Source organism: Budorcas taxicolor, chromosome 8 (genome assembly GCF_023091745.1).
Source record: "Budorcas taxicolor isolate Tak-1 chromosome 8, Takin1.1, whole genome shotgun sequence".
NCBI lineage: Eukaryota > Metazoa > Chordata > Mammalia > Artiodactyla > Bovidae > Budorcas > Budorcas taxicolor.
In genome coordinates, this window is record NC_068917.1 from 97713280 (window position 1) to 97736794 (window position 23515).

The 23515-nt window shown below is 37.0% G+C and overlaps 1 protein-coding gene and 1 pseudogene across 1 annotated transcript; both read right to left on the bottom strand.

Moving 5' to 3' along the window:
- Nucleotides 1–6915: 6915 nt before the first annotated feature.
- LOC128052715 (olfactory receptor 13C2) lies at nt 6916–7872 on the bottom strand. The gene has a single exon (XM_052645279.1). The coding sequence runs from the start codon at nt 7870–7872 to the stop codon at nt 6916–6918; it is 957 nt and encodes a 318-aa protein (XP_052501239.1).
- An 11744-nt stretch (nt 7873–19616) lies between these two features.
- Nucleotides 19617–20564, bottom strand: LOC128052716 (olfactory receptor 13C9-like; annotated as a pseudogene).
- Nucleotides 20565–23515: the final 2951 nt, after the last annotated feature.

A 23515-nucleotide genomic window follows, 5' to 3' on the forward strand; every position in this document is an offset into this window, starting at 1 on the left:
TCCCTTTCAAGAGTCAATGGACTTCAATTTTTACCTCATACCCACTGTGGGACTGATAAAACTTAACCTAACATATTTAACCTCCTTTTGCTCAATTTCCAGCACTCTTACTCTGGGCAGCCTAAAAACTAGCAAGTGCTTCATGTGGTTAATGAATTATACCTGCTGAGATCATTTAACTTCCTTAATTCAGAAACTTGGCCTCCCTTCAGTTCAGAATAGAATGTATTGGTAGGTTTAACTCTCTCACTAGAACCTTAGCTCCTCATATCCTGACTCATTCAGAAGCAATCTAATTTGCTTAAAAAACATTATACTTTGTCTAGGATTGTCATAACTTTTCTTCCAAGGAGCAAGTACCTTTTAATTACATGGCTGCAGTCACCATCTGCAATGATTTTGGAGCCCAAGAAAATAAAATCTATCACTGTTTCCACTTTTTTGCCATCTATTTGCCATGAAGTGATGGGACCAGATGCCATCATCTTCATTTTTTGAATACTGAGTTTTAAGCCAGCTTTTTCACTCTCCTCTTTCACCTTCATCACGAAGCTCTTTAGTTTCTCTTTGCGTTCTGCCATTAAAGTGGTAACATCTGCATATCTAAGGTTGTTGATATTTCTACCAGCAATCTTAGTTCCAGCTTTTGATTCATCCAGTCCAGCATTTCACATGATGTACTCTACATATAAGTTAAATAAGTGGATGACAATATACAGTCTTGGCTATTGCAAATAGTGCCACTATGTACACTGGGGTGCACATATGTTTTTGAATTAGTGTTTTTGTGTTTTCTGGATGTATATCCAGGAGTAGAATTGCTAGGTCATATGGTAGTTCTATTTTTAGCTTTTTGAGAAATTTCCATATTGTCTTCCACAGTGACTGCACAAATTTTTATTTCCATCAACAGTGTACAAGGGTTTCCTTTTCTCTACCTTCTCATCAACATTTGTTACTTATGTTCTTTTTGATGGTAGCTATTCTGACATGTGGGAGGTGATATCTCATTATGATTTTGACTTGAATTTCCCTGATAATTAGCTATGTTGAGCATCTCTTCATGTACTGTTGGCCATCTGCATTTCCTCTCTTGAAGAATATCTATTCAGTTCTTCTGCTCATTTTTAAATCAGGTTGTTTTCTTTTTTGAGATTGAGCTGAATGATCCATTTATATATATTGGATATTGATCCTTTATCGGTCATATGCTTTACAAATATCTTCCCCTATTCACTAAGTGGTCTTTTCATTTTGCTGATGGTTTCCTTTACTGTGCAAAAGCCTTTACGTTTAAGAAGGCCCCATTTTTTTTATTTCTACTTTTATTTCCTTTACTTTAAGATACATATCCAAAAAAATTATTGCTGCAATTTATGTCAAAGAGTGTTCTGCCTATGTTTTCCTCTAGGATTTGTGTAGGATTTATGTAGTATCTGGCCTTACATTTAGATAAAAGATTTGCCTTTTGCAGCAATATGGATGGACTCAGAGGACATTATGAAACAAGTCAGACAAAGAAAGAAAAGTGATATGATATCACTTATACATGGAACCTAAAAAATACAACAAACTAGCGAATCCAACAGAAAAGAAGCAGACTCATGGATCTAGATCTCCCCTCTACCATGAGGTTGGGAAAGACGGAGGATGGAAGGAAAATGGGGCGACAGATGATGAGATGGTTGGATGGAATCACCAGATCAGTGGACATGAGTTTGATCAAACTCCAGGAGATAGTGAAGGACAACAAAGCCTGACATGCTGCAGTTCATGGAGTAACGAAGAGTTGGATGTGACTTCTCAACTGAACAACAACAAACAGAACAAATGAGGGCTTACCAGTGGTATTGAGTGGGGCAGGATATATGGGCAGGCAAGTGGGAGATAGAAACTACTGAGTATAACATAGGCTAGAAATATGTATTTACAACATAGAAAATATAGCCAATATTTAGTAATAACTAAATATTATATAACCTTTTAAATTGTATTTTTAAACATTTTAATTATTTTTTAAAGTGATTTTCTGATGAAAAACTAACATTTTCAGTGGGAAAACAAAGTTTCTTTGTTTTGCACTCATATTTTTTACTTGTTATTTAATGCTTACTTATCATTTTAGATGAGTTGGTTATCAGTCCCTCTATAATGAAGAAAATAACACTTTTTAAATAAACAGATGATACTGTATTAGTGTCCTAAAGAGGAGCTGCCAGAAATAATGACTGTTCTAGTGAATTGCTGCCTAAATGTTCATAGATCCATACAAAGTTATTATTATGGATAGGCATTACATAATTTTCAGTGACAACTCAAAATCTAATTTGTAGCATGTTTTCCTAGTAGACTATCTCCAAATTTGATGCACGACCTTCCCAATTAACTTGAAGAGTCCCTGGGAGTATCTCACATGTGCTGAATAGATGTCCACCTCCTCCCCCTCAGGATACTGCTATCACACTGTTATGATCTGCTATTCCTATCACTCCCCTGGAATTTGATTCTTACATTGTCTCAAATAGGCTCTACAGTTTAGTGTGCCCATAAATTAGATGATCCAAACTAGGACACTTTTGACATGAAATGAGTAATTACTAATTACACTGTAGCAGCTGGTATTAATTAGACAAGTTCTGAGCAAATCGAAAGATATGGTCACCATTCCAAGGATGTTTCCCTTAGGGTCATCACGTTTCAAGACCACAGGATGCTTCACACACAAAATATTGGCATCATATTTTGCTACCAGCACCCCAAAACAGTACTGTTTGTCCCATAGATGATGGAAACTACTTTGGTTTACACCTGATATCTTTCAAGGACCAGACCTAAGTCCATGGAGTCAAGCTAGGAAAACAATCAATCTCTGACAATATCATACACCCTTGGAACTAAGGCACAGTGAACCCTATTAAGATAATAGGAGACCAGGGATAAGAGAGTTAGATGATAAAGAATCTTCCTTATGGTGGAGGTTAGGAGGAAAGAGATATCTAATTAAGGATTTCTTGTTTCCTTTTCTGCATCATTATTTCCTTAATCAGTTCAGCTCAGTCGCTCAGTTGTGTCCGACTCTTTGCGACCCCATGAATTGCAGCACGCCAGGCTTCCCTGTCCATCACCAACTCCCAGAGTTCACTCAAACTCACGTCCATCGAGTTGGTGATGCCATCCAGCCATCTCATCCTCTGTCGTCCCCTTCTCCTCCTGCCCCCAATCCCTCCCAGCATCAGAGTCTTTTCCAATGAGTCAACTCTTCCTCAAATTTTCAGTTAACAAAAAGAACTCCAGAGCCAGCTATAGCTCAGGGAACAAAGGGGAAATAATCCACACATGGCATAAAACAAACTGGAAAAAGAACCACATCAACATTGATGACACTGAAAAACAGGCACAAATGACTAGCAATGAAGCCTAAATAGTGATCAGGAATAAGAAATACTTAGCCACAAACAGAAGTTTCTAAAAACAACTATTCCCTCACACTTCTGTATTCTATCTCCCTTGGAACGGCACATTTTTCTGTCCTAATAAAGTCAAATGAAATTCGAATTGCTAGTCTCTGTTCCCAAAGAAAGACCAATCTTTCCATATCGTGTTTCCACTTTCTAGAGGGTGCATAATGACCAACATTGAATCCAACTATTGAAAAAACCTGAAAACCAGTGAAAAAACTGTGATCTCACTTTTCAAGAAAAAATCTTTTGGGGCAGCTTCTCATTGACCATCATGATAAAAGAAGGAAATGTAAAAGAATAGCACAAAAAATTAATGCAAAAGAATGCTCAAACTATCACACAATTGCACTCATCTCACATGCTAGTAAAGTAAGGCTCAAAATTCTCCAAACCAGGCTTCAGCAATACCTGAACTGTGAACTCCCTAATGTTCAAGCTGGTTTTAGAAAAGGCAAAGGAACCAGAGATCAAATTGCCAACATCTGCTGGATCATGGAAAAAGCAAGAGACTTCCAGAAAAACATCGATTTCTGCTTTATTGACTATGCCAAAGCCTTTGACTATGTGGATCACAATAAACTGTGGAAAATTCTGAAAGAGATGGGAATACCAGACCACCTAACCTGCCTCTTGAGAAATCTGTATGCAGGTCAGGAAGCAACAGTTAGAACTGGACATGGAACAACAGACTGGTTCCAAATAAGAAAAGGAGTACGTCAAGGCTGTATATTGTCACCCTGCTTATTTAACTTATATGCAGAGTACATCATGAGAAACATTGGACTGGAAGAAACACAAGCTGGAATCAAGATTGCCAGGAGAAATATCAATAACCTCAGATATGCAGATGACACCACCCTTATGGCAGAAAGTGAAGAGGAACTAAAAAGCCTCTTGATGAAAGTGAAAGAAGACAGTAAAAAAGTTGGCTTAAAGCTCAACATTCAGAAAACAAAGATCATGGCATCTGGTCCCATCACTTCATGGGAAATAGATGGGGAAAAAATAGAAACAGTGTCAGACTTTATTTTTGGGGGCTCCAAAATCACTGCAGATGGTGACTGCAGCCATGAAATTAAAAGACGCTTACTCCTTGGAAGAAAAGTTATGACCAACCTAGATAGTATATTCAAAAGCAGAGACATTACTTTGCCAACTTAGGTCCGTCTAGTCAAGGCTATGGTTTTTCCTGTGGTCATGTATGGATGTGAGAGTAGGACTGTGAAGAAGGCTGAGTGCCGAAGAATTGATGCTTTTGAACTGTGGTGTTGGAGAAGACTCTTGAGAGTCCCTTGGACTGCAAGGAGATCCAACCAGTCCATTCTGAAGGAGATCAGCCCTGGGATTTCTTTGGAGGGAATGATGCTAAAGCTGAAACTCCAGTACTTTGGCCACCTCATGCGAAGAGTTGACTCATTGGAAAAGACTCTGATGCTGGGAAGGATTAGGGGCAGAAGGAGAAGGGGATTACAGAGGATAAGATGGCTGGATGGCATCACGGACTCGATGAACATGAGTCTGAGTGCACTCCGGGAGATGGTGATGGACAGGGAGGCCTGGTGTGCTGCGATTCATGGGGTCGCAAAGAGTTGGACATGACTGAGTGACTGAACTGAACTGAACTGAACTGATATACTTTTCAGAAAAGAAACTCTCAAGAACTCATTTTATTCCCTGTACAGTTTCAGAAAGCATACCATTCCAAGAGGAGTCAGTTAGGTCTTTTTTTTTTTTCTTTTTTTAAGTTATATGTAGGACCTGGGAATAATTAACTGATGGTTATCTCAAATTTCTTAGAGAACATTATCAAAAATTACTAATAGATTAAAACAACGTTTCAAGGAGATAGAGATAGAAATAGAAAGGACTCAAGAGAACAGACTCAATTTCTCTCTTTGTGTTATGATAATCTGTATAACGTTCCTCACTGCCTCATTTGTGAAACGTAAGAGGAGAAATGTATGTCTTCCTTATAGTGAAAATAAATACAAGATTTAAAAAAAATTAAAGGATAAGATAGAAAAACAACAATATTTTAAAATCTAAATAAAAATGAACAATTAAGTATTATGGGATTTTTGTTAGCATTAGAAAGCTAAAGCAATCAAAGAGAAATAAAACCAAGTAACTTACTACCTCAAAGTTTTTTTTAATTCTAAAATAAACATAATCAAAACTAAATAAAATTTAAAATTCAGAGGCTAATATGATAGCAGTTACAGAGAAAAGAGATGTAATATTAAAATAAACATTAAAGTCTAAGATGAAACTCTGAAGTGTGCAACTCAGATCAAGAAGAAATAGGGACTTCCTTTATGGTCCAATGGTTGGGAATCTGACTTGCAGTGAAAGGGACATGGGTTCAGTCTCTGGTTGGGGAACTAAAATCCCATATACCTGGGACAACCAAGCCCAGTAAGCCTGAGTGCTACAACTATTGAGACCGTGAGCTCTGGAGTCCACATGCCATAACTAGAAGGTTCATGTGCTGCAATATCCCACATGCTGCAACTAAGATCCAACAGAGCCAAATAAATAAATATATATATTAATATAAATTTATTTATTTTAATTGGAGGTTACTTAACTTACAATATTGTATTGTTTTTGCCATACATCAACATGAATCCGCCACAGGTATACACGTGTTCCCCATCCTGAACCACCTTCCTTCCTCCCTCCCCATACCATCCCTCTGGGTCGTCTCAAAGCACCACCCCCAAGCATCCAGTATCATGCATCGAACGTGGACTGGCAATTCGTTTCATATAAATAAATATTATAAATAAAAAGAAGAAATAAAATGACAAAGGTTATTTTTTTAAAGATTGAAGGTTACAAACAGAGGAAAGAAATATAAACCCCAGATAAAAATCAAATGTAAAAACCATCTAAAAGATAGATTACATTTCTTAATAACAGATTCCTCTTGGATTGGCAACACATTAAATACTTCATGGATAGAGAGGCAATGGAACAGAGAAAAAGATATAGCTCTATTTTTATCAGTGGGTAATTTGACTCAGAAGTTATTTATATTTACAGCTTTAAATATCAAGTATTTGGTTGTAAGACCAAAACAGTTAGATCCCATGTATCAGAAGGTATATATATTAAAAAAAAAAAACTGCCAAAGCAGATATGTTGAAAGTAGAAAAGAATAATTTAATGCCTCCTAGTTGCATATGAGGGGCTTCCCAGGTGGCTCAGTGGTAAAGAATCCGTCTGCCAATGCAGGAGATGAGAGTTTGATCCCTGGATCAGGAAGATCCCCTGGAGAAGAAAACGGCAATCCATTCATATTATTGCCTAGGAAATCCCATAGACAGAGGAGTCTGGTGGGCTACAGTCCACTGGGTTGCAAAAAAGTTGGAGAATACTCAGCGACTAACCAACAAAATTGATTCATTGATTTCTACATTGTGATTATAAAAGTTACCTGTCCCTTTTCCATTTACTTATTAAAAATTTTTCTTCTCAGTAAATGTTTTATTGCTTCCTTCACATCCTTGTTCCTGAGACTATAGATTAAAGGATTAATCATAGGAGTCATCACTCCATAGAACACAGATACAAGTTTGTCAGTAGCATCCATGTCATCTGAATTAAGTGTCTCTGTAGACTTGGGCTTCATGTACATGAAGAGAATGGTTCCATAGAATATTATCACCACAGTCAAGTGGGCTGAGCAAGTAGAGAAGACTTTGCTTCTCCCCTCAGAAGAGCGAATTCTGAGGATGCTGATAATAATTAGTGTGTAAGAGATGATGATTAACGATAATGGTGTCATTATGAATAAGGTTGTGGCCACAAGCATGATGAACTCGTTACCTGAGATATCAGCACAGGCCAATTTCATGACAGCCAGAATTTCACAGGTGAAATGATTGATGACATTATTCCTGCAGAAGGGCAATTGCACTACACACCCAGTTTGTACTGTAGAGTTGACAACTCCTATGATCCAGGAGCCAGCTGCCATGGGCACATAGGAACCCTTGCTCATGATGACAGAATATCTTAGAGGGTTGCAAATAGCCACATACCGGTCAAAGGCCATCATGCCCAGGAGCACACACTCTGTTGTCCCCATGGCCAAGCCAAGGAACATTTGCACAGCACAGCCAGAGAAGGAGATGGTCTTTTTTTCTGAGAGGAAGCTCACCAGCATGGGGGGAATGGAGACAGTGGTATAGCAGATGTCCAGGAAGGAGAGGTTCCCCAGGAAGAAGTACATAGGGGTGTGAAGATGGGAGTCTAAGATGCTGATGAGAATAAGGGTACCATTTCCCAGAAGGATGACCACATACATTATTAAGACAAGCACAGAAAAGAGTAATTCAAGCCTTGGATAACCAGAAAGCCCCTTCAGAAAAAATTCCACCAGAATGGTTTGGTTTTCCCATTCCATTGTATGGTTTCTTTTTCACCTGTAACATATTAGAATATGTTAAGATAAAATATGTATTCTACTATGATTATATTCAACTATGCACCAATGTAGAAGTACCACATACTCATAGGAAGAAAAGAAAATATAAAAAGGAATAGACCAAAGAAAGAAGAAAAGAAATAAAGTGGACCAAATAGAATAGAGAGGAGGAAGAGAAGAGAAATGAACATATTTTCAAGCTACAAGCAATATGCCATGCAATTTATTGAATCTCATCAAGGTTCTGGGAGAGAGGTATCACCATCCACATTCTACAATAGATAAATCAAACCAAAAATATTAAGTAAACTTAATTAAATGTAAATTTAGAGCAGAGGTAAGATTCAGACCCAAGTCTTCCTTGCTGAAGCCTGAGCTTTTGATCATATTTGTCACCACAAGTTAACTAAGGTTTAAAATAAATGCGAGTATCGCATTAGGTTTAACTGAAAAGTAAACTATTTTTATTGGCTAAAAACCATCATTGGAGAAGGAAAGGGCAACTCACTCCAATGTTCTCACCTGTAAAATCTCATTGACAGAAGAGCCTGGTGGGCTACAGTCCATGGGGTCACAAAGAGTTGGACATAACTTAGTGACTAAACAACAACAACCCCCAACACAATAGATTAATGATCTTGTCACTTTTCCATGTTATACTGCTATGCTTGTTATCTGACTTGTCCATTAGCATGAAAAATTTATTAAGGCAGGGACTTTTTCTTGTTTACTTCTACCATACCAGTATCTACAATATAACAGACAGAGATATGAGGTTCAGAAATATTTGTTGAATAAATGAATACAGTCAAGGACCAAATGACTACTAATTATTTTATTTGTACATTACCTAATTTAGTCTGAGAAGAACCCTATTAGGCAATTATTGCTATTATTAGCATTGTCATTTTCATTATAAAAAAGGAAGAAAATAAGTAATTTGCTTAAGGTCAGGGTCAAGGTCATAGCTAAATAGTGGTTGAGCCAGAACTTGAATCCAAGCCATATGGCTGTGGAGTTCAAACTTAATTGCTCATTTTGCAGAGAACTTGACTCACGGTCTAGAATATTTTATAATCTAGTAGATAATACTAATATTTCAAAAGAAATATCAGACCAAAATAGGGGATTAGTCAGAAAGAAGAGTTCAATATGGTGATTTGAGAGCACTTTAATTCTTTATATTTTGAAGGAAATTATTCATTTCGGTGACAAAAATATATCTATTAGTGTATAATTCTTCATAATTCTGTAGTCTCCCCTTATGAGTAGTTCTATCTACTTTTTCACTGCTATTCTTAATTGATTTCTCTTTTCATGAGTTTCACAAGAGGTTTTCTCCTATTACAACTTTTCTCCAAAAAAATTCTTAATGCTTTTGGAGAGATTTGTCCTTTCCACTTTGTTTCATTAATGTAGGTTCTTGTGTTTGTAAATTTCTTTAGGCTTATTTGGTATTTTATAATCTCATAAAATAAGAGAAACTATTTCTTAATATTTTACCTTTATCCTCTTTCTAGCTCTGAGTCATTTAAAACACTTTGTTTTACTATAGACTTAGATTTCTATATGAAATGTTCTTGTTACTGGTTTCCAGATAATTTTTTTCTCCTTCTGTCATTAATCCAAGTATTATCTAGATATGCATACCTAGTGATCAGATACTTTTATTCCATTTTATTATAACTAATTCATTTTATTATGATAAAAAATGTGATCTGTAATTCTAAAGGTATATATTTTGGGGTTCCATTTACTTGATTCATGTTGTAAATGTCAACAAAAAATATGAATTCTCTTTGGGGGAGATATATTATTTATATATATGTATATACACACACAACAATACATGTAAACACATAATCAGGTTTATTAAATACCCTATTCAAATCCTTGAGATTATTTTCTGTTATCTATATTTAATTAACTCTACATAATGATGGTTGGATGATTTCACTGACTTGATGGACATGAGTTTGAGCAAGCTCTAGGAGTTGGTGATGGACAGGGAATCCTGGCATGCTGCAGTCCATTGGGTAGCAAAGAGTCAGACATAACTGAGTTACTGAACTGAACTGAATAAAGTTTTACTTGTATATCTAGAATTATTTTTATATGCTTAGTTTCTGTGTTGTTTAGTGTATACCTGTTTATGGCTGATAAACTTCATACATTGTGAATGTTACAATTAATTTCTATCACATTTTGTATTTTAAATTTAAATTCTACTTTTATGATATTGATATCCAAGCAGGAATACTGGAGTGGGTCGCTATTTCCCTTCTCCAGGGACGTTTCTGGCCCAGGGATTGAACCCACATCTCTTACATCTCCTGTGTTCGGCAGGCAGGATCTTTACCGCCGGTGCCACCTGGGAAGCCCAACTTTAGCTCTCTTTGTTGTGTGTACTCAGTCGTGTCCAGTCCTTTGCGACCCTATGACTGTAGAACACCAGGCTCCTCTGTCCATGGGATTTTCTAGGCATGAATCCTGGAATGGGTTGCCATTTCCTTCTCCAGGGGATCTTCCTGACCCAAGGATAAAATGTGATAAAAATAGGTCAATTAATTATAACATTCACAATTTATGAAGAAGGTTATCAGCCATAAACAGGTGTACACTAAACAACACAGAAACTAAGCATATAAAAATAATCCTAGATACACAAGTAAAATTTGACTACAAATATTTATATAGAATTGATTAAATATAGATAACAGAAAATTATCTCAAAGATTTGAATAGGGCATTCAATAAATGCCCTGATTTAGTGTATACATATATTGTGTGCCTATATACAAATCATAATATCTCCCCCAAAGAGAATTCCTATTTTTTGTTGACATTTTCAACACGGATCAAGTAACTTGCTGCCAAAAATATATAACTTTAGACTTACAGGTCAAATTTTTTATTATAATAAAATATAATAATAATAATTGTATAAAAATACCTTATCACTAAGTATGTGTAACAAATATGTGGGTGTAAGTTGTTAATTCTTTTTACAGTCATTGCTTTTTTATGAGCATATTCACTCCATTCACTTTATTTATTTTATTTTTTTGAGAAACTTAGTCCCTTTTTATCTATTTTTTTCAATCTTCCTGATTTTGTCAGGAAAAATTTTTCACTTGAAGCCTGAATTTCTTTAACATCTAATACTTGTTAATCTCCCTTTGAAAACACACATACACAAAATGAGTACAGACCTCAGACTTTAGAGTCTTTAATTAGATGTATTATAATACCTACTATAATATTGTGTAGATAAAATTTGATAATATTTTTGCTGTGATTATTTCTAGTATTATATTTTTAATTTTTTAGGGTTGTCTTTAATTTATGGCAATGAATAGCAATTTACCATTTATTTTAGGGATATTATGTTTTTTTTATTTTTTTTAATTTTTATTTTTACTTTATTTTACTTTACAATACTGTATTGGTTTTGTCATACATTGACATGAATCCACCACGGGTGTACATAAGTTCCCAATTCTGAACCCCCCCCTCCCACCTCCCTCCCCATATCATCTCTCTGGATCATCCCCGTGCACCAGCCCCAAGCATACAGTATCCTGTATCGAACACTTTAGAATACAATTATAAATGTACTTCATTTCTTTCCTTTCATATATTTTATTTTTATTACATACTTATTTTGCATTACTTATATTTTCCACTTTCTTATTTCTGCTGGCTGATTAAATTGTTATTCACCAGTTGTTTGCCTTAACTTGAACACTTTGTTCATTTTTTCCGTTCCGTGAGTGGTGTGTTACCTTCTTTCTCTACTTTCACAATCTGACAGACCAAACATTTGTTTGTAAAAAATAACTATTGTGTTGGCCAAAAAGTTCCTTCAGGTATTTCTGCACCAGTTTACAGATAAATCCAAATGAACTTTTTCAACTAGAATGCTCCTAATCTCCTAAATTATCCCTCAAACACAAAATGAAGATAGAACTATAATAGTTTTATTCCTCCATTTCTATCCCTACTCCACAATTCCAAGATGCTATCAAGATAAATTAATAGAATAAAATTTAGATTAATTTGAAGATCAAAATATATATTAGCTAGAAACACACAAATGGATACATGAATTGAGGCTATTATTGCTAATTGACATGTACTCTATTTGGTAATTTATATGTTTATATACATATAATATATACACACATACATATATATATTGAAAGAAATGTGAAAGAAACTTAGTGACCAAATTACTAAGGAACTTCTGCTCAGAGAAATTTCCTAATATCACTCACTGTGACTTATCCTCTAGGTAGCACTGCACTGATGTCTTACAGGGATGAGCCACGGTTTCATTTCTAATGACCTTGCCTTCTAAACGTAAGGAAGCAGTCATTCTTATGCATTCTCAGTGAACACAAATTGGTGCATCCTCTGTGGAGGACAAATTGGCAGTGTTAAACAGAATCATAAAGGCATGCATATAACCTTTGACTACAGAATTTACCGCTAGGTAATTACCACACAATTATACCTGTGCATGTGTAAAGTAGTTGATTTAAAAACTGATTCATTAAAGTACCATTTATAATAGCAGATGTGGAAGCAATTGAAATTTCTATGAGAAGGAGACATAGAAATAATGAAATACCAGTCTGCTGTCCAAAAGATTAAGAGACTTTCTGTGCATTGATATGGAAAGATCGTCAAGAACTATGAAGTGGAAAGGCAATATTCAGAACTGACTTCCCTGGCGGCTCAGTGGTAGTTGACAAGAACCCCTGGAGAAGGAAATGGCAACCCACTCCAGTATTCTTGCCTGGGAAATCCCAAGGACAGAGGTGCCTGGTGGGCTATGGTCCATGGAGTTGCCGAAGAGTAGGACATGGTTTAATAACTAGACACCAATACAAATGTTCAGAACAGTATATAAGCACAGTAACCTTTGTGTATAAATATTTTACATATATGTGTGTGTACACACGCAAACACACATGCACACGTGTGTGTAGGTGTTAGTAGCTCAGTCATGTCTGACTCTTTGTGACCCCATAGATTGGGGCCTGCCAGACTCTTCTGTCCAAGGGATTTTCTTGACAAGAATACTGGAGTGCGTTGCCATTCCCTTCTCCAGGGAATCTTCTTGACCCAGGGACTGAACCCAGGTCTCCTGCACTGCAGGCAGACTCTTTACCATCTGAGTCACTATATGTGTCTGTAAACACACACACAAACACGCACACACACACACACACCCCAACATTTTTTTGCTCCTAGGTAGAATACCTATAGAAAAATAAACAGGAATAACTTACTATCTCTAGGAAAGGTAATGAATAGTTCATTAACAGAAATGGAAGGGAGGCTGTTTACTGTATGTTATTCAGTACCTTTTAAAAATTTTGAATCTTGTGCCTACCATAAAATAAATTACATTTAAGCTAAAAGAGTTCTTGTCTTTGAGATGTATAACCTTTCTCCTTTCACTTTTCTGATGGCACACCACATCAAACCATCCACTGCCATGGGACACAACTACATACAGTTAAAAATTGTTCTTATTCGGTATCACATCTTAAATGGGAATTGCTACAGACTAACAAGTCCTTTGCTTCCCTTGTAGCTCAGTCGGTAAAGAATCTGCCTGCAGTGCAGGAGATCCGGATTTGATCCCTGGGTTGGGAAGATCCCCTGGAGAGGGAAATGGCAACCCACTCCAGTATCCTTGCCGAAAATCTCATGGACAGAGGAGCCTGTTGAGCTGCAGTCCATGGGTCGCAAAGAGCCGGGCACGACTGAGCGAGTAACACATGCTAACAAGTCCTTTAAATACAGTCATAATTTAATATTCAAGATACTTTCAGAAGTATCATTAGGATTTTCAGGCCCATACGGATCTCCTGTCCCTCCATCAAACTGCAAGCTATCCTCTGATCTGGTTTAGAATCTATACTTCTACCCCAGTCATTTCCTTTCCATTAAATGTATTACTACCTTTAGGAGCTAGTAAAATTTCTGGAACAAAATTACAGCTCAATAAATGTTAACTATTATTCTTCTTTCATCCACAAGTCCAAAGGGCCGTCCCTCTTCATAATTCTTTGTCCGCCTATCTTTAAAAGGTTCTTGCTCTGAATCTCAGGTCTATCTTCCCAGTTTCCGGACATAATTAGCCACCTCAGAATCACTCCAAACTCAACTTCATTTCTCCTTTCTAAACTCATCTCCTATCCCCAGCTCTTTACATTTTGTAGCTTTTTATAAAATTTGCATTTTGTTAGAATTTTTCAGATTTTCTGGGTTACTGTGTAAACTACTTGAGACACCAAAGGACATTAGATACATGTGAAGTTCACTGAATAATGGAGGTTACACTTGCTGCTGCTGCTGCTGCTGATGCTGCTGCTAAATTGCTTCAGTCGTGTCCAACTCTGTGCGACCCCATAGACAAGAGCCTCCCCCATCCCTGGGATTCTCCAGGCCTACACTTATAAAAATTATCTCTGCAAAAACCCTTGTTCCATAAGCTGCCTCCATGCTACATGATATTCTACCAAACATATTACATAATATTGTTAGGAACACAGGCCTTGGAGGTAGGCTTGGTTTAAATGGTATCTCTGCCTCTTAATAACCAGGGCATATTTCTGATCATCTTCCCCAGCTACAGCATGAAGATAAAGATAGCACCTGTACCATATATTTGTTGATAAGATTAAATGAGATAGTATATATTATAAATTACCACAATAATGGTTTCTACTATTATTAGTTTCCTTTATGCCTCTCTATCATGGTTCTTCCTTTTGTTAGAGTCTTTTTACATCTTTGAACCAGTCATCGTCTTTTCCATGGACAAGTATATACAGCTGAAAAGTTTAATCACATCACACACAGTGTTCTGCCAAATGTTATTATGTTAATCTTACCATCAAATCCTAATACACTTTATCACAGTATATAACAAACACTCCAGTCCTTTATCACACTCTGATCCTTTGGATGTCTGCAAATTGAGTGGCAAAAAGGAAAAACCACTCATAAGGTTCAATTTACTCCATTAAAAAAATAGGATTTTAGGGAGGCATTAGTATGTTCCTTGTCTTAAAAAGATGGCTGATTTTTTTTTTTTTTACTGAGATTATGTTAACATTTTTAGCAAGCCTATAACATAAAAAATAAATAAATAAATAGAAAAGTCATTCATTTTTACATTATAACCTAATAATAGAAAAGCAAATATTCAAAACAGTCACCAATAGTGTATGCAAACATACTAGGATAATGCTCAATCAGGTCTCTTTCTGGCTATTCACTGTTTTGGTAAATCATCTAGTTCAGATATGAGGTTTCTTTAAGGCAAATCAGTCATAGTTTCCCTCCTCACATGTTTTCTCTGCACGAACAGTCCCTAGCACAGTATCTGGCATGTAGTTTATCTTGTTCTCAGTTGATTGAGCCAAATGAATCAGAGTTGCTGCTAGGGGATGAGGAAAGACTTGTTTGTTATGAATTTCATGCTACAGAACACAGAGTTCCCTCTCTACTGTGTAGTGACCCTTAGTTAGCCAAAAATCGTAACAGAGTGTTCAAATACTGTGTGCTACTCTAAAAAGCTACACATTGACACAAAGTAATTCATAACTACTGGGCAAATTCCATTCTGTTCCTTGCATGTTAAACTGCTCTTGTGATCTCAAAAGTCTTTATTTTTCCCTACTACCTGTCAGTGACTAGATCCTTAAATTCCATTTCCAATATTTAGTCTCTCTTCAGTGAGAAAAACATCTTAATTCCAAACTTGACACATTTAACCCATCAGTCCAACTCTTGCTTGTAGTTGATAAGATTTGGTTCTTGCCTTTACAATAACTTACCTTCACACCAGGTTCTGACTCTCTAGGTTGGAGCAACAATAGATATTTTTATCTTTCTTTTTCACACGTAGCCAATTTTCATGACTCCTCATTAGTAGCTGAACCTCTAAAGAGGCAGCTACTGAGTAATCATTTTGCCATAGAAATTCACTGATTTGTTGACATCTATAGAAATATGCAAGTTGCAGGTATGATAACTAGGATAAATTCCTTTAGTTCAAATAAAGCATTGTTAGATTCCTCTAGTTCAAAATAGAAAGAAAATTAATATTTAGTAATAAATTTTATGAATAGGACAACTTGCCCCTGAAGCCCAGGCTGAAATACAACCATACTATGGAGCCCTACAAATACCTAAAGAACCTGCTTCAGGCTTTGGGACACAATTTAAATGTTCTAAAGGATGTTTCTAAACCTCTTCAAAGTTTTAAATTGCTTCATAGATGAAATATGCATAAAACTTATGAGACTCCAGAAATAAAGCCCTAAAGACCTAATTACAGGAAGCCTATTACTCTGCTTCACACAGAATCAGAAGGAGTCTTGTGCAATGTTATCAAAGTTTCCCCAGTTGAATTCTCTCTCTCTCTCTCTATCTCTCCCCCAGTTCTTTTTCACACATATACCCATATTAACACACAAACACACTTACACCATTTTTGAAGTATAAATGGTTATTTACAGTACACAATTTCTTTATAGATTTTTTAGAAACTATAGATTTTATAGACATTCACTTTATATACTTAGCTTAGGTAAATGCTGACTTTTTGAATAAACATATTATACATTTCTAAAACTGAGACATACTGTAAAAGAAAAAATAAAAAAATTAAAGAAAAAAGGAAGGAAGAGAAAGTAAGGCAAGAAAAGAAAGTATATCCTTAGGCACACACAGAGGTGTAAAGCACAAAGACGAAAATAAATTGAGACTTCTGGTTCAAGATGGCAGAATAGAAGGACATGCACTATCTCCTCCTGAGAGAACACCAAAATTAAACTAGTTGTTCAACAACCATCAGAGGAGGACTCTGGAACCCACCAAAAAAGATACACCACATCAAAAGATAAGAAGCTGCACAAAGACAAAGCTGCAGCGAGATGGTGGCAGCCTGATAAAATCAAATCTCATACCTGCCAGGTGGGTGACCCACAAACTGGAGAACAATAATGCCCAATAAGTTCTCCTACTGTTGTGAAAGTTCTGAAACCCACGTCAGGCTTTCCCTCCTGAGGATCCAACAAAGGGACTGGGAATGAGGTAGAAATTGCTAGGTAGTCAGGGTAAGACTCTGAGACCTCGGTCTTCTTTTCAATAAACATCTCACCCCATTAACCTAAAACTATACCTTTTGTCCCGAATTCCTGAAATGTGTCCTTGGTCTGATAAATTATCAGCACTCAGATCCAGGAAAGGGCAGTAATTAACATCTGTTCCATATGCCTGAGGGAAAAACAACTGGTGATCCATTCATCTTTAGCCCTTACATCTGGTCCACTTTTAAATGGCCAGCAGGCACAATAAAGTGTGGCAACTTAATCTAAGGATCAATATAAGACATTCAGTACAGCTGCCCAGTAGTGACTCCTTGCGACCCCATGGACTGCAGTATGCCAGGCTTCCCTATCCATCACCAACTCCTGGAGCTTGCTCAAACTCCACTGAGCTGGTGATGCCATCCAACCATCTCATTCTCTGTCATCCTCCTCTCCTACTGCCTTCAATCTTTCCTAGCATCAGGGTATTTTCTAATGAGTCAGTTCTTCGCATCAGGTGGCCAAAGTATTGGAGCTTCAGCTTCAACATCCATCCTTCCAATGAATATTCAGGACTGATTTCCTTTATGATGGACTGGTTGGATCTTCTTGCTATCCAAGGGCCATAAAGATGTTAAGTTAAAATGTGATCTTTAAACTGATTGGTTAGATATGACATATTTTAAGGACAGGAGCCAACCAAAAATGCACAGATCAATACTAGTAAGGATATAAACTGCTGCTAAGTCCTGTCTTTCTGGAGGACTATTTACCCCCTCTCAGTGTTTATGCTGTCTATGCAAGGAGATCAAACCAGTCAATCCTTTAGAGGCTCAAGTATTAAACAAGTATATCAGTATTATAAAGATAGTGTATTTAACATAATGATAGTGTATTTGCCAAGTAAACTTGAATACATGGCTACATCAAAACAGGTGACTTGCCTTTCTTTCCTCCACATCTTGATTCCACCACCCTTTGAAAGGGAAACCCTTCTGGTGTTCTACTCTGAGGAGAAATCAGCACATTAAAATTTCTATTTGTTTTAATAAATTTTCTAGAGGAAATTTATGAGTTGTTAAAAGACTAGGACCTAATACAGTCATCTCAGAGAGTTTCTGGAAGCAGCTGGACTCAAGTTTTTAGAAAAGACAAAATTAGTATGCAGGATATCCTGTGGGTCAAACATAACATGCCTAACTTCAGAAGTTTTCCACCTACTTGGAACTCTTAGTTGGGGTGGATGGAGTTCTGTGAGCTGGTATATGGGAAGTAATAGGTTCTCATAACTTATTTTGTCACAGTATGAATCTGATACATCAATGGTCTCATCTTTTGCCATCAGATTTACTCTGTGAACTATGATGATGGAAGCTAGAGGTAATTCAATATAGTTCATGACTGTTTATACTACTTCTACTAAAATTAAAAAGTAAACTTGGAATAATAAAATAAATATACCTCAAATTCCACGAACATTTTTTATTTGTCTATGTAAAAAAGTTTATGCTCAACATCCTATGACTTTACAGCTTTATCAAAATGTGTCCAACCAAATGAATTTCCTAGGATGTGCCTCATTCTTGAACAAACCTATCATTCATCTTAGACTGTAAATTAGAAGTGTTCTCTTTAGGTAGAGTGAAAATTTGAAGAGAAAGCCAAGGAAAATCAAGATAATGTTATCTTCTTCTGACATCTCCCAATTCTCTGCTTTCAAAGATCACTATGCTAGTTAGTAACAGAGATAAGACATATAGTCAGATATACACTAAGACCAAGAGCTTGGATATTCTAAGATTTAGAAAAGTAATTAAGGTCTTCAGGATATCAAAGAATCTGGTCTTCTAAATCACACTGATATGACCTCCCATCCAGCTCAACATTTGTCCACGTTTTTACTTGGATCAGCAGACTTTCAAACTACGTTTTAATTTTGCTAAATGTTCTTTATGATAATACTATCATGTAAGCTGAAAAAAAAATTTAAGGAAACACAAAAAAACATCCTGATTGATTGCATAAGGCTCACCCAAAAGCCCCATTTACCCACTCCCTCTATAGTTGCAAATGTTCAATATCAGTAAATTCCATAGGAAAAAAATATTCTAAATATTGAGCAAGAAAATAGCATTTCCTGGTTTAGGACTATTTGGAGATTAGTAGGAAACCAAAACTGGAATGTGGGTACAGTGTTTTGGGAGATTTCTGTTTAGATTTTTTCCTAACAAAGGCAATTATTTATTTTGAAAGATTTAATGAATTAATGCCTATAAAATAATATTGCATAAAATTTGAACATAAAAGAGCATATAACACACAATGCCAATACTGCAAGGAATATAGCATGTTTTTCATAAAGTTTTAGAGTAATAGGTGATCTCTCTCTTCTTCTCATTCTACTGTCCTGTATCTTGCAAATTCTTTATAAAGAGCATGAAATAACTTTGAAATGCTATACGTCATTATTGAATTTTTTTAATATAAAAAATTAAGATATAAAATAAAATATAAAAAATACAAAAAGAAGTCAAGATAACCAAAACACTACATAATTCTCAAGTTTCTACACTGTCCAGCATGTTTCCAATCCTATACTTCCTCCATTCACTTGCTGAAGAAACTTCTATTAAATAGATGTGTTACTGCTTCCTTCACATCCTTGTTTCTGAGACTGCAGATTAAAGGACTCATCATGGGAGTCATCACTCCATAGAACACAGTTATAAGTTTGTCAGTAGCATCCATGTTATCTGAATTGAGTGTCTCTCTAGACTTGGGCTTCAAGTACATGAAGAGAATAGTTCTGAAGAATACTATAACCACAGTCAGATGAGCAGAGCAGGTAGAGAAGGCTTCGCTTCCCCCCTCAGAAGTGTGGATGTTTGAAATGCTGGAGATGATTAATGAGTAAGAGATGACAATCAAGAGAAGGGGTCTCAATGTGAACAATGTCGCACAAACATGATGAATGCATTGCCTGAGATGTCAGCACAAGCCAGTTTCATGACAGCCAAAATTTCACAGGAGAAATGTTTGATGACATTATTCCTGGAAAAGGGCAACTGTACCACAAATGCAGTTCATGCAGCAGAGTTGATAATCCCTGCAAACCAGGAGCCAGCTGCCATGGGCACAAAGGAAGCCTTGCTCATGGTAACAGAATTGTCTCAGAGGGTTACAGATAGCCATAAATCAGTCAAAGACCATCATGCCCAGGAGCACACAGTCTGTTGTCCCCATGGCCAAGCCAAGGAACCTTAGCACAGCACAGCCAGAGAAGGAGATGGTCTTTTCTTTCTCAGAAGAAGCTCACCATCATGGGGGGAATGGAGGTGGTGGAGTAACAGATGTTCAAAAAGGAGAGGTTCCCCAAGTACATAGGGGTGTGAAGATGGGAGTCTAAGATGCTGATGAGAATAAGGGTGCCATTTCCCAGAAGGATGACCACATGCATTATTAAGATTAGCATAAAAACAGTAGCTCAAGCCTTGGATAACCAGAAAGTCCCTTCAGAAAAAATTCCACCAGAATGGTTTTGTTTTCCCACACCATTTTACATCTCTCTTTTACCTGGAAGAAATCAAATAATTTTTTTTTAGTAGTAGTTCATCAATTCTTCAACACTCAACCTTCTTTATGGTCCAACTCTGACATCTATACATGACTACTGGAAAAATCACAGCTTTGACTATATGACTTTTGTTGACCAAGTGATTTTAATACACTGTCTAGTTTATCATGGCTTTCCTTTCCAGGAACAAGCATTTTTTAAACTTCATGGCTGCAGTTTTGGAGCCCAAGAATAGAAAATCTCTCACAGCTTCCACTTTCTACCCTTCTATTTGCCATGCAGTGATGAGACCAGATGCCATGAGCTTCATTTTTTGAATGTTGAGTTTTAAGCCAGTTTTTTTCACTCTCCTCTTTGATCCTCATAAAGAGGCTCTTTGCTGCTGCTGCTGCTAAGTTGCTTCAGTCGTGTCTGACTCTGTGCGACCCCATAGACGGCAGCCCATCAGGCTCCCCCGTCCTTGGGATTCTCCAGGCAAGAACACTGGAGTGGGTTGCCATTTCCTTCTTCAGTGCATGAAAGTGAAAATTGAAAGTGAAGTCGCTCAGTTATGTCTGACTCTTAGCGACCCCATGGACTGCAGCCAACCAGGGTCCTCCACCCATGGGATTTTCCAGGCAAGAGTACTGGAGTGGGGTGTCATTGCCTTCTCTGAAAGAGGCTCTTTAGTTCTTCATTTCCTGCCATTAGATTGGTATCATCTGAGTATCTGAGGTTGATGAGATTCCTCATGGCAATTTTAACTCCAGCTTGTGATTCACCCAGCCCAGCATTTCACATGATGTACTCTGCATAAAATTTAAATAAGCATGGTTACAATATACAGCCTTGTTTTTCTCCTTTCCCAATTTTGAACAAGTCCATTGTTCCATGTCTGGTTCTAACTGTTGCTTCTTGACCTGCATACAGGTTTCTCAGGAAGCAGGTAATGTGGCTGGCATTCCCACCTCTTCAAGAATTTCCAAGTTTGTTGTGATTCACACAGTCAAAGGCTTTCATGTAGTCAATGGAGCAGAAGATGTTTTTCTGAAATTCCCTTGCTTTCTCTATGATCCATTGAATGTTGGTAATTTGATCTCTGGTTCCTCAGCCTATTCTAAACCCAAGTTGTACATCTGGAAATTCTTGGTTCACATCCTTTTAAAACCTAGCTTGAAGGATTTTGAGCATAACCTTACTAACATGTAAAATGAGCACAATTGTATGGTAGTTTGAACATTCTTTGGTATTGCCCTTCTTTGGAATTGGAATGAAAACTGAGTTTTTCCAGTCTTGCTGGGTTTTCCAAATTTGCTGGCATTTTGAGTGTAACACTTTAACAGCATCATCCTTTAGGATTTGAAATAGCTCAGCTGAAATTCCATCACCTCCACTAGCTTTATTCATAGTAACGCTTCAAAATGCATTACATACACACTCTGTCTACCAGATATAATGCCTTAAATCTATTCTTCACTTCCACTGTATAATAATCTTCAGCGTTTTCATTTAGGTCATACCTGAATGACCTAGTGGTTTTCCCTACTTTCTTAAATTTAAGTCTGAATTTTGAAATAAGGAGCTCATGATCTGAGTCACAGTCAGCTCCAGGTCTTATTTTTGCTGATTGTATAGAGCTACTCCATCTTCAGCTGCAAAGAATATAAGCAACCTGACTTTTGTATTAATAATCTGGTGATATCCATATGTAGAGTTGTCTCTTGTGTTGTTGGAAGAGGTTATTTGCCATGATCGGTGTGTTCTCTTGACAAAACTCTGTAGCTTTTGCCCTGCTTTATTTTGTACTTTAAGGCCAAACTTTCCTGTTACTCCAGGTATCTCTTGTCTTTCTAATTTGCATTTCAGTCCCCTATAATGAAAAGGACATCTTTATTGTGGTATTAGTTCTAAGTCTTGGGGGTCTTCTTAGAACCAGTCAACTTCATCTTCTTTGGCATTAGTGGTTGGGACATAGGCATGGATTACTGTGATGTTGAATGCTTTACCTTTGAAATGAACAGAGATCATTCTGTCATTGAGACTGCACCCAAATACTGAATTTCAGACTCCTTGCTGACTATGAGGGCTACTCCATTTCTTCTAAAGGATTCTTGCCCAGAGCAGTAGATATAATTGTCATCTGAATTAAATTCGCCCAGCCCATCCATTTTAGTTCACTGATTCCTAAGATGTCACTGTTCACTCTATCTCCTGCTTGACCACCTCCAATTTACCTTCATTCATGGACCTAACATTCCAGGTTCCTATGCAGTATTGTTCTTTATAGCATCGGACTTTACTTTCACCACCAGACATATCCAAAACTTAGTGTCATTTCCTCTTTGGCCCAGCGGTGCTGGGGTCCAGCCCCAGTGGATCCAGGGTAATTGGATGGGGAGATGGAGTTGGCATCTTAGAAATAATTAATTATTTAATTAGAAATATAAAGATTAGGAAAGAATAGTGTAGCAGGAAAATTAATGGAGAAAAGAGGCTGAATAACTTGGTTTACGTGGAAAGCTAATAAAACCTCGAGACAAGAGGTTTGCACCATCTACGTAGGCCACCGGCACCCACTTGAATAGCAGAGGGTTCCCCGCCTTGGGCTCCCTCTCGCGTGGGTCTTAGAAGCCAGGGCAAGTAAGTAGACATGGTGAGCCTCCACGCCCCAGATGGGAATTCAGCCAGAAAAGAAGAGAAGGAGAAAAGACCACATGGGGGAAACCAGTCTTTCCAGTGACTGGCCCCTCCTTCATTGTCCAGGAAAGCTTTTTATACTTTTGGTTGTACATAGAGATCAATGGATAATACAAAATTATGCAGCGTCAGCAGCCCTGACTCTTATCGAGACCAGGCTTTCTCTCTGCATACCTAGCTGTATACACAAGTCTTAAGTGATTTACATCATCTTCTGGCCAGAAGGCCTATTAGCATTTTACGGCCCTTTTCTGAT

Excerpts from the sequence above, each read along its gene's own strand:
- LOC128052715 (XM_052645279.1), bottom strand. The coding sequence starts at position 7,872 with ATGGAATGGGAAAACCAAACCATTCTGGTGGAATTTTTTCTGAAGGGG.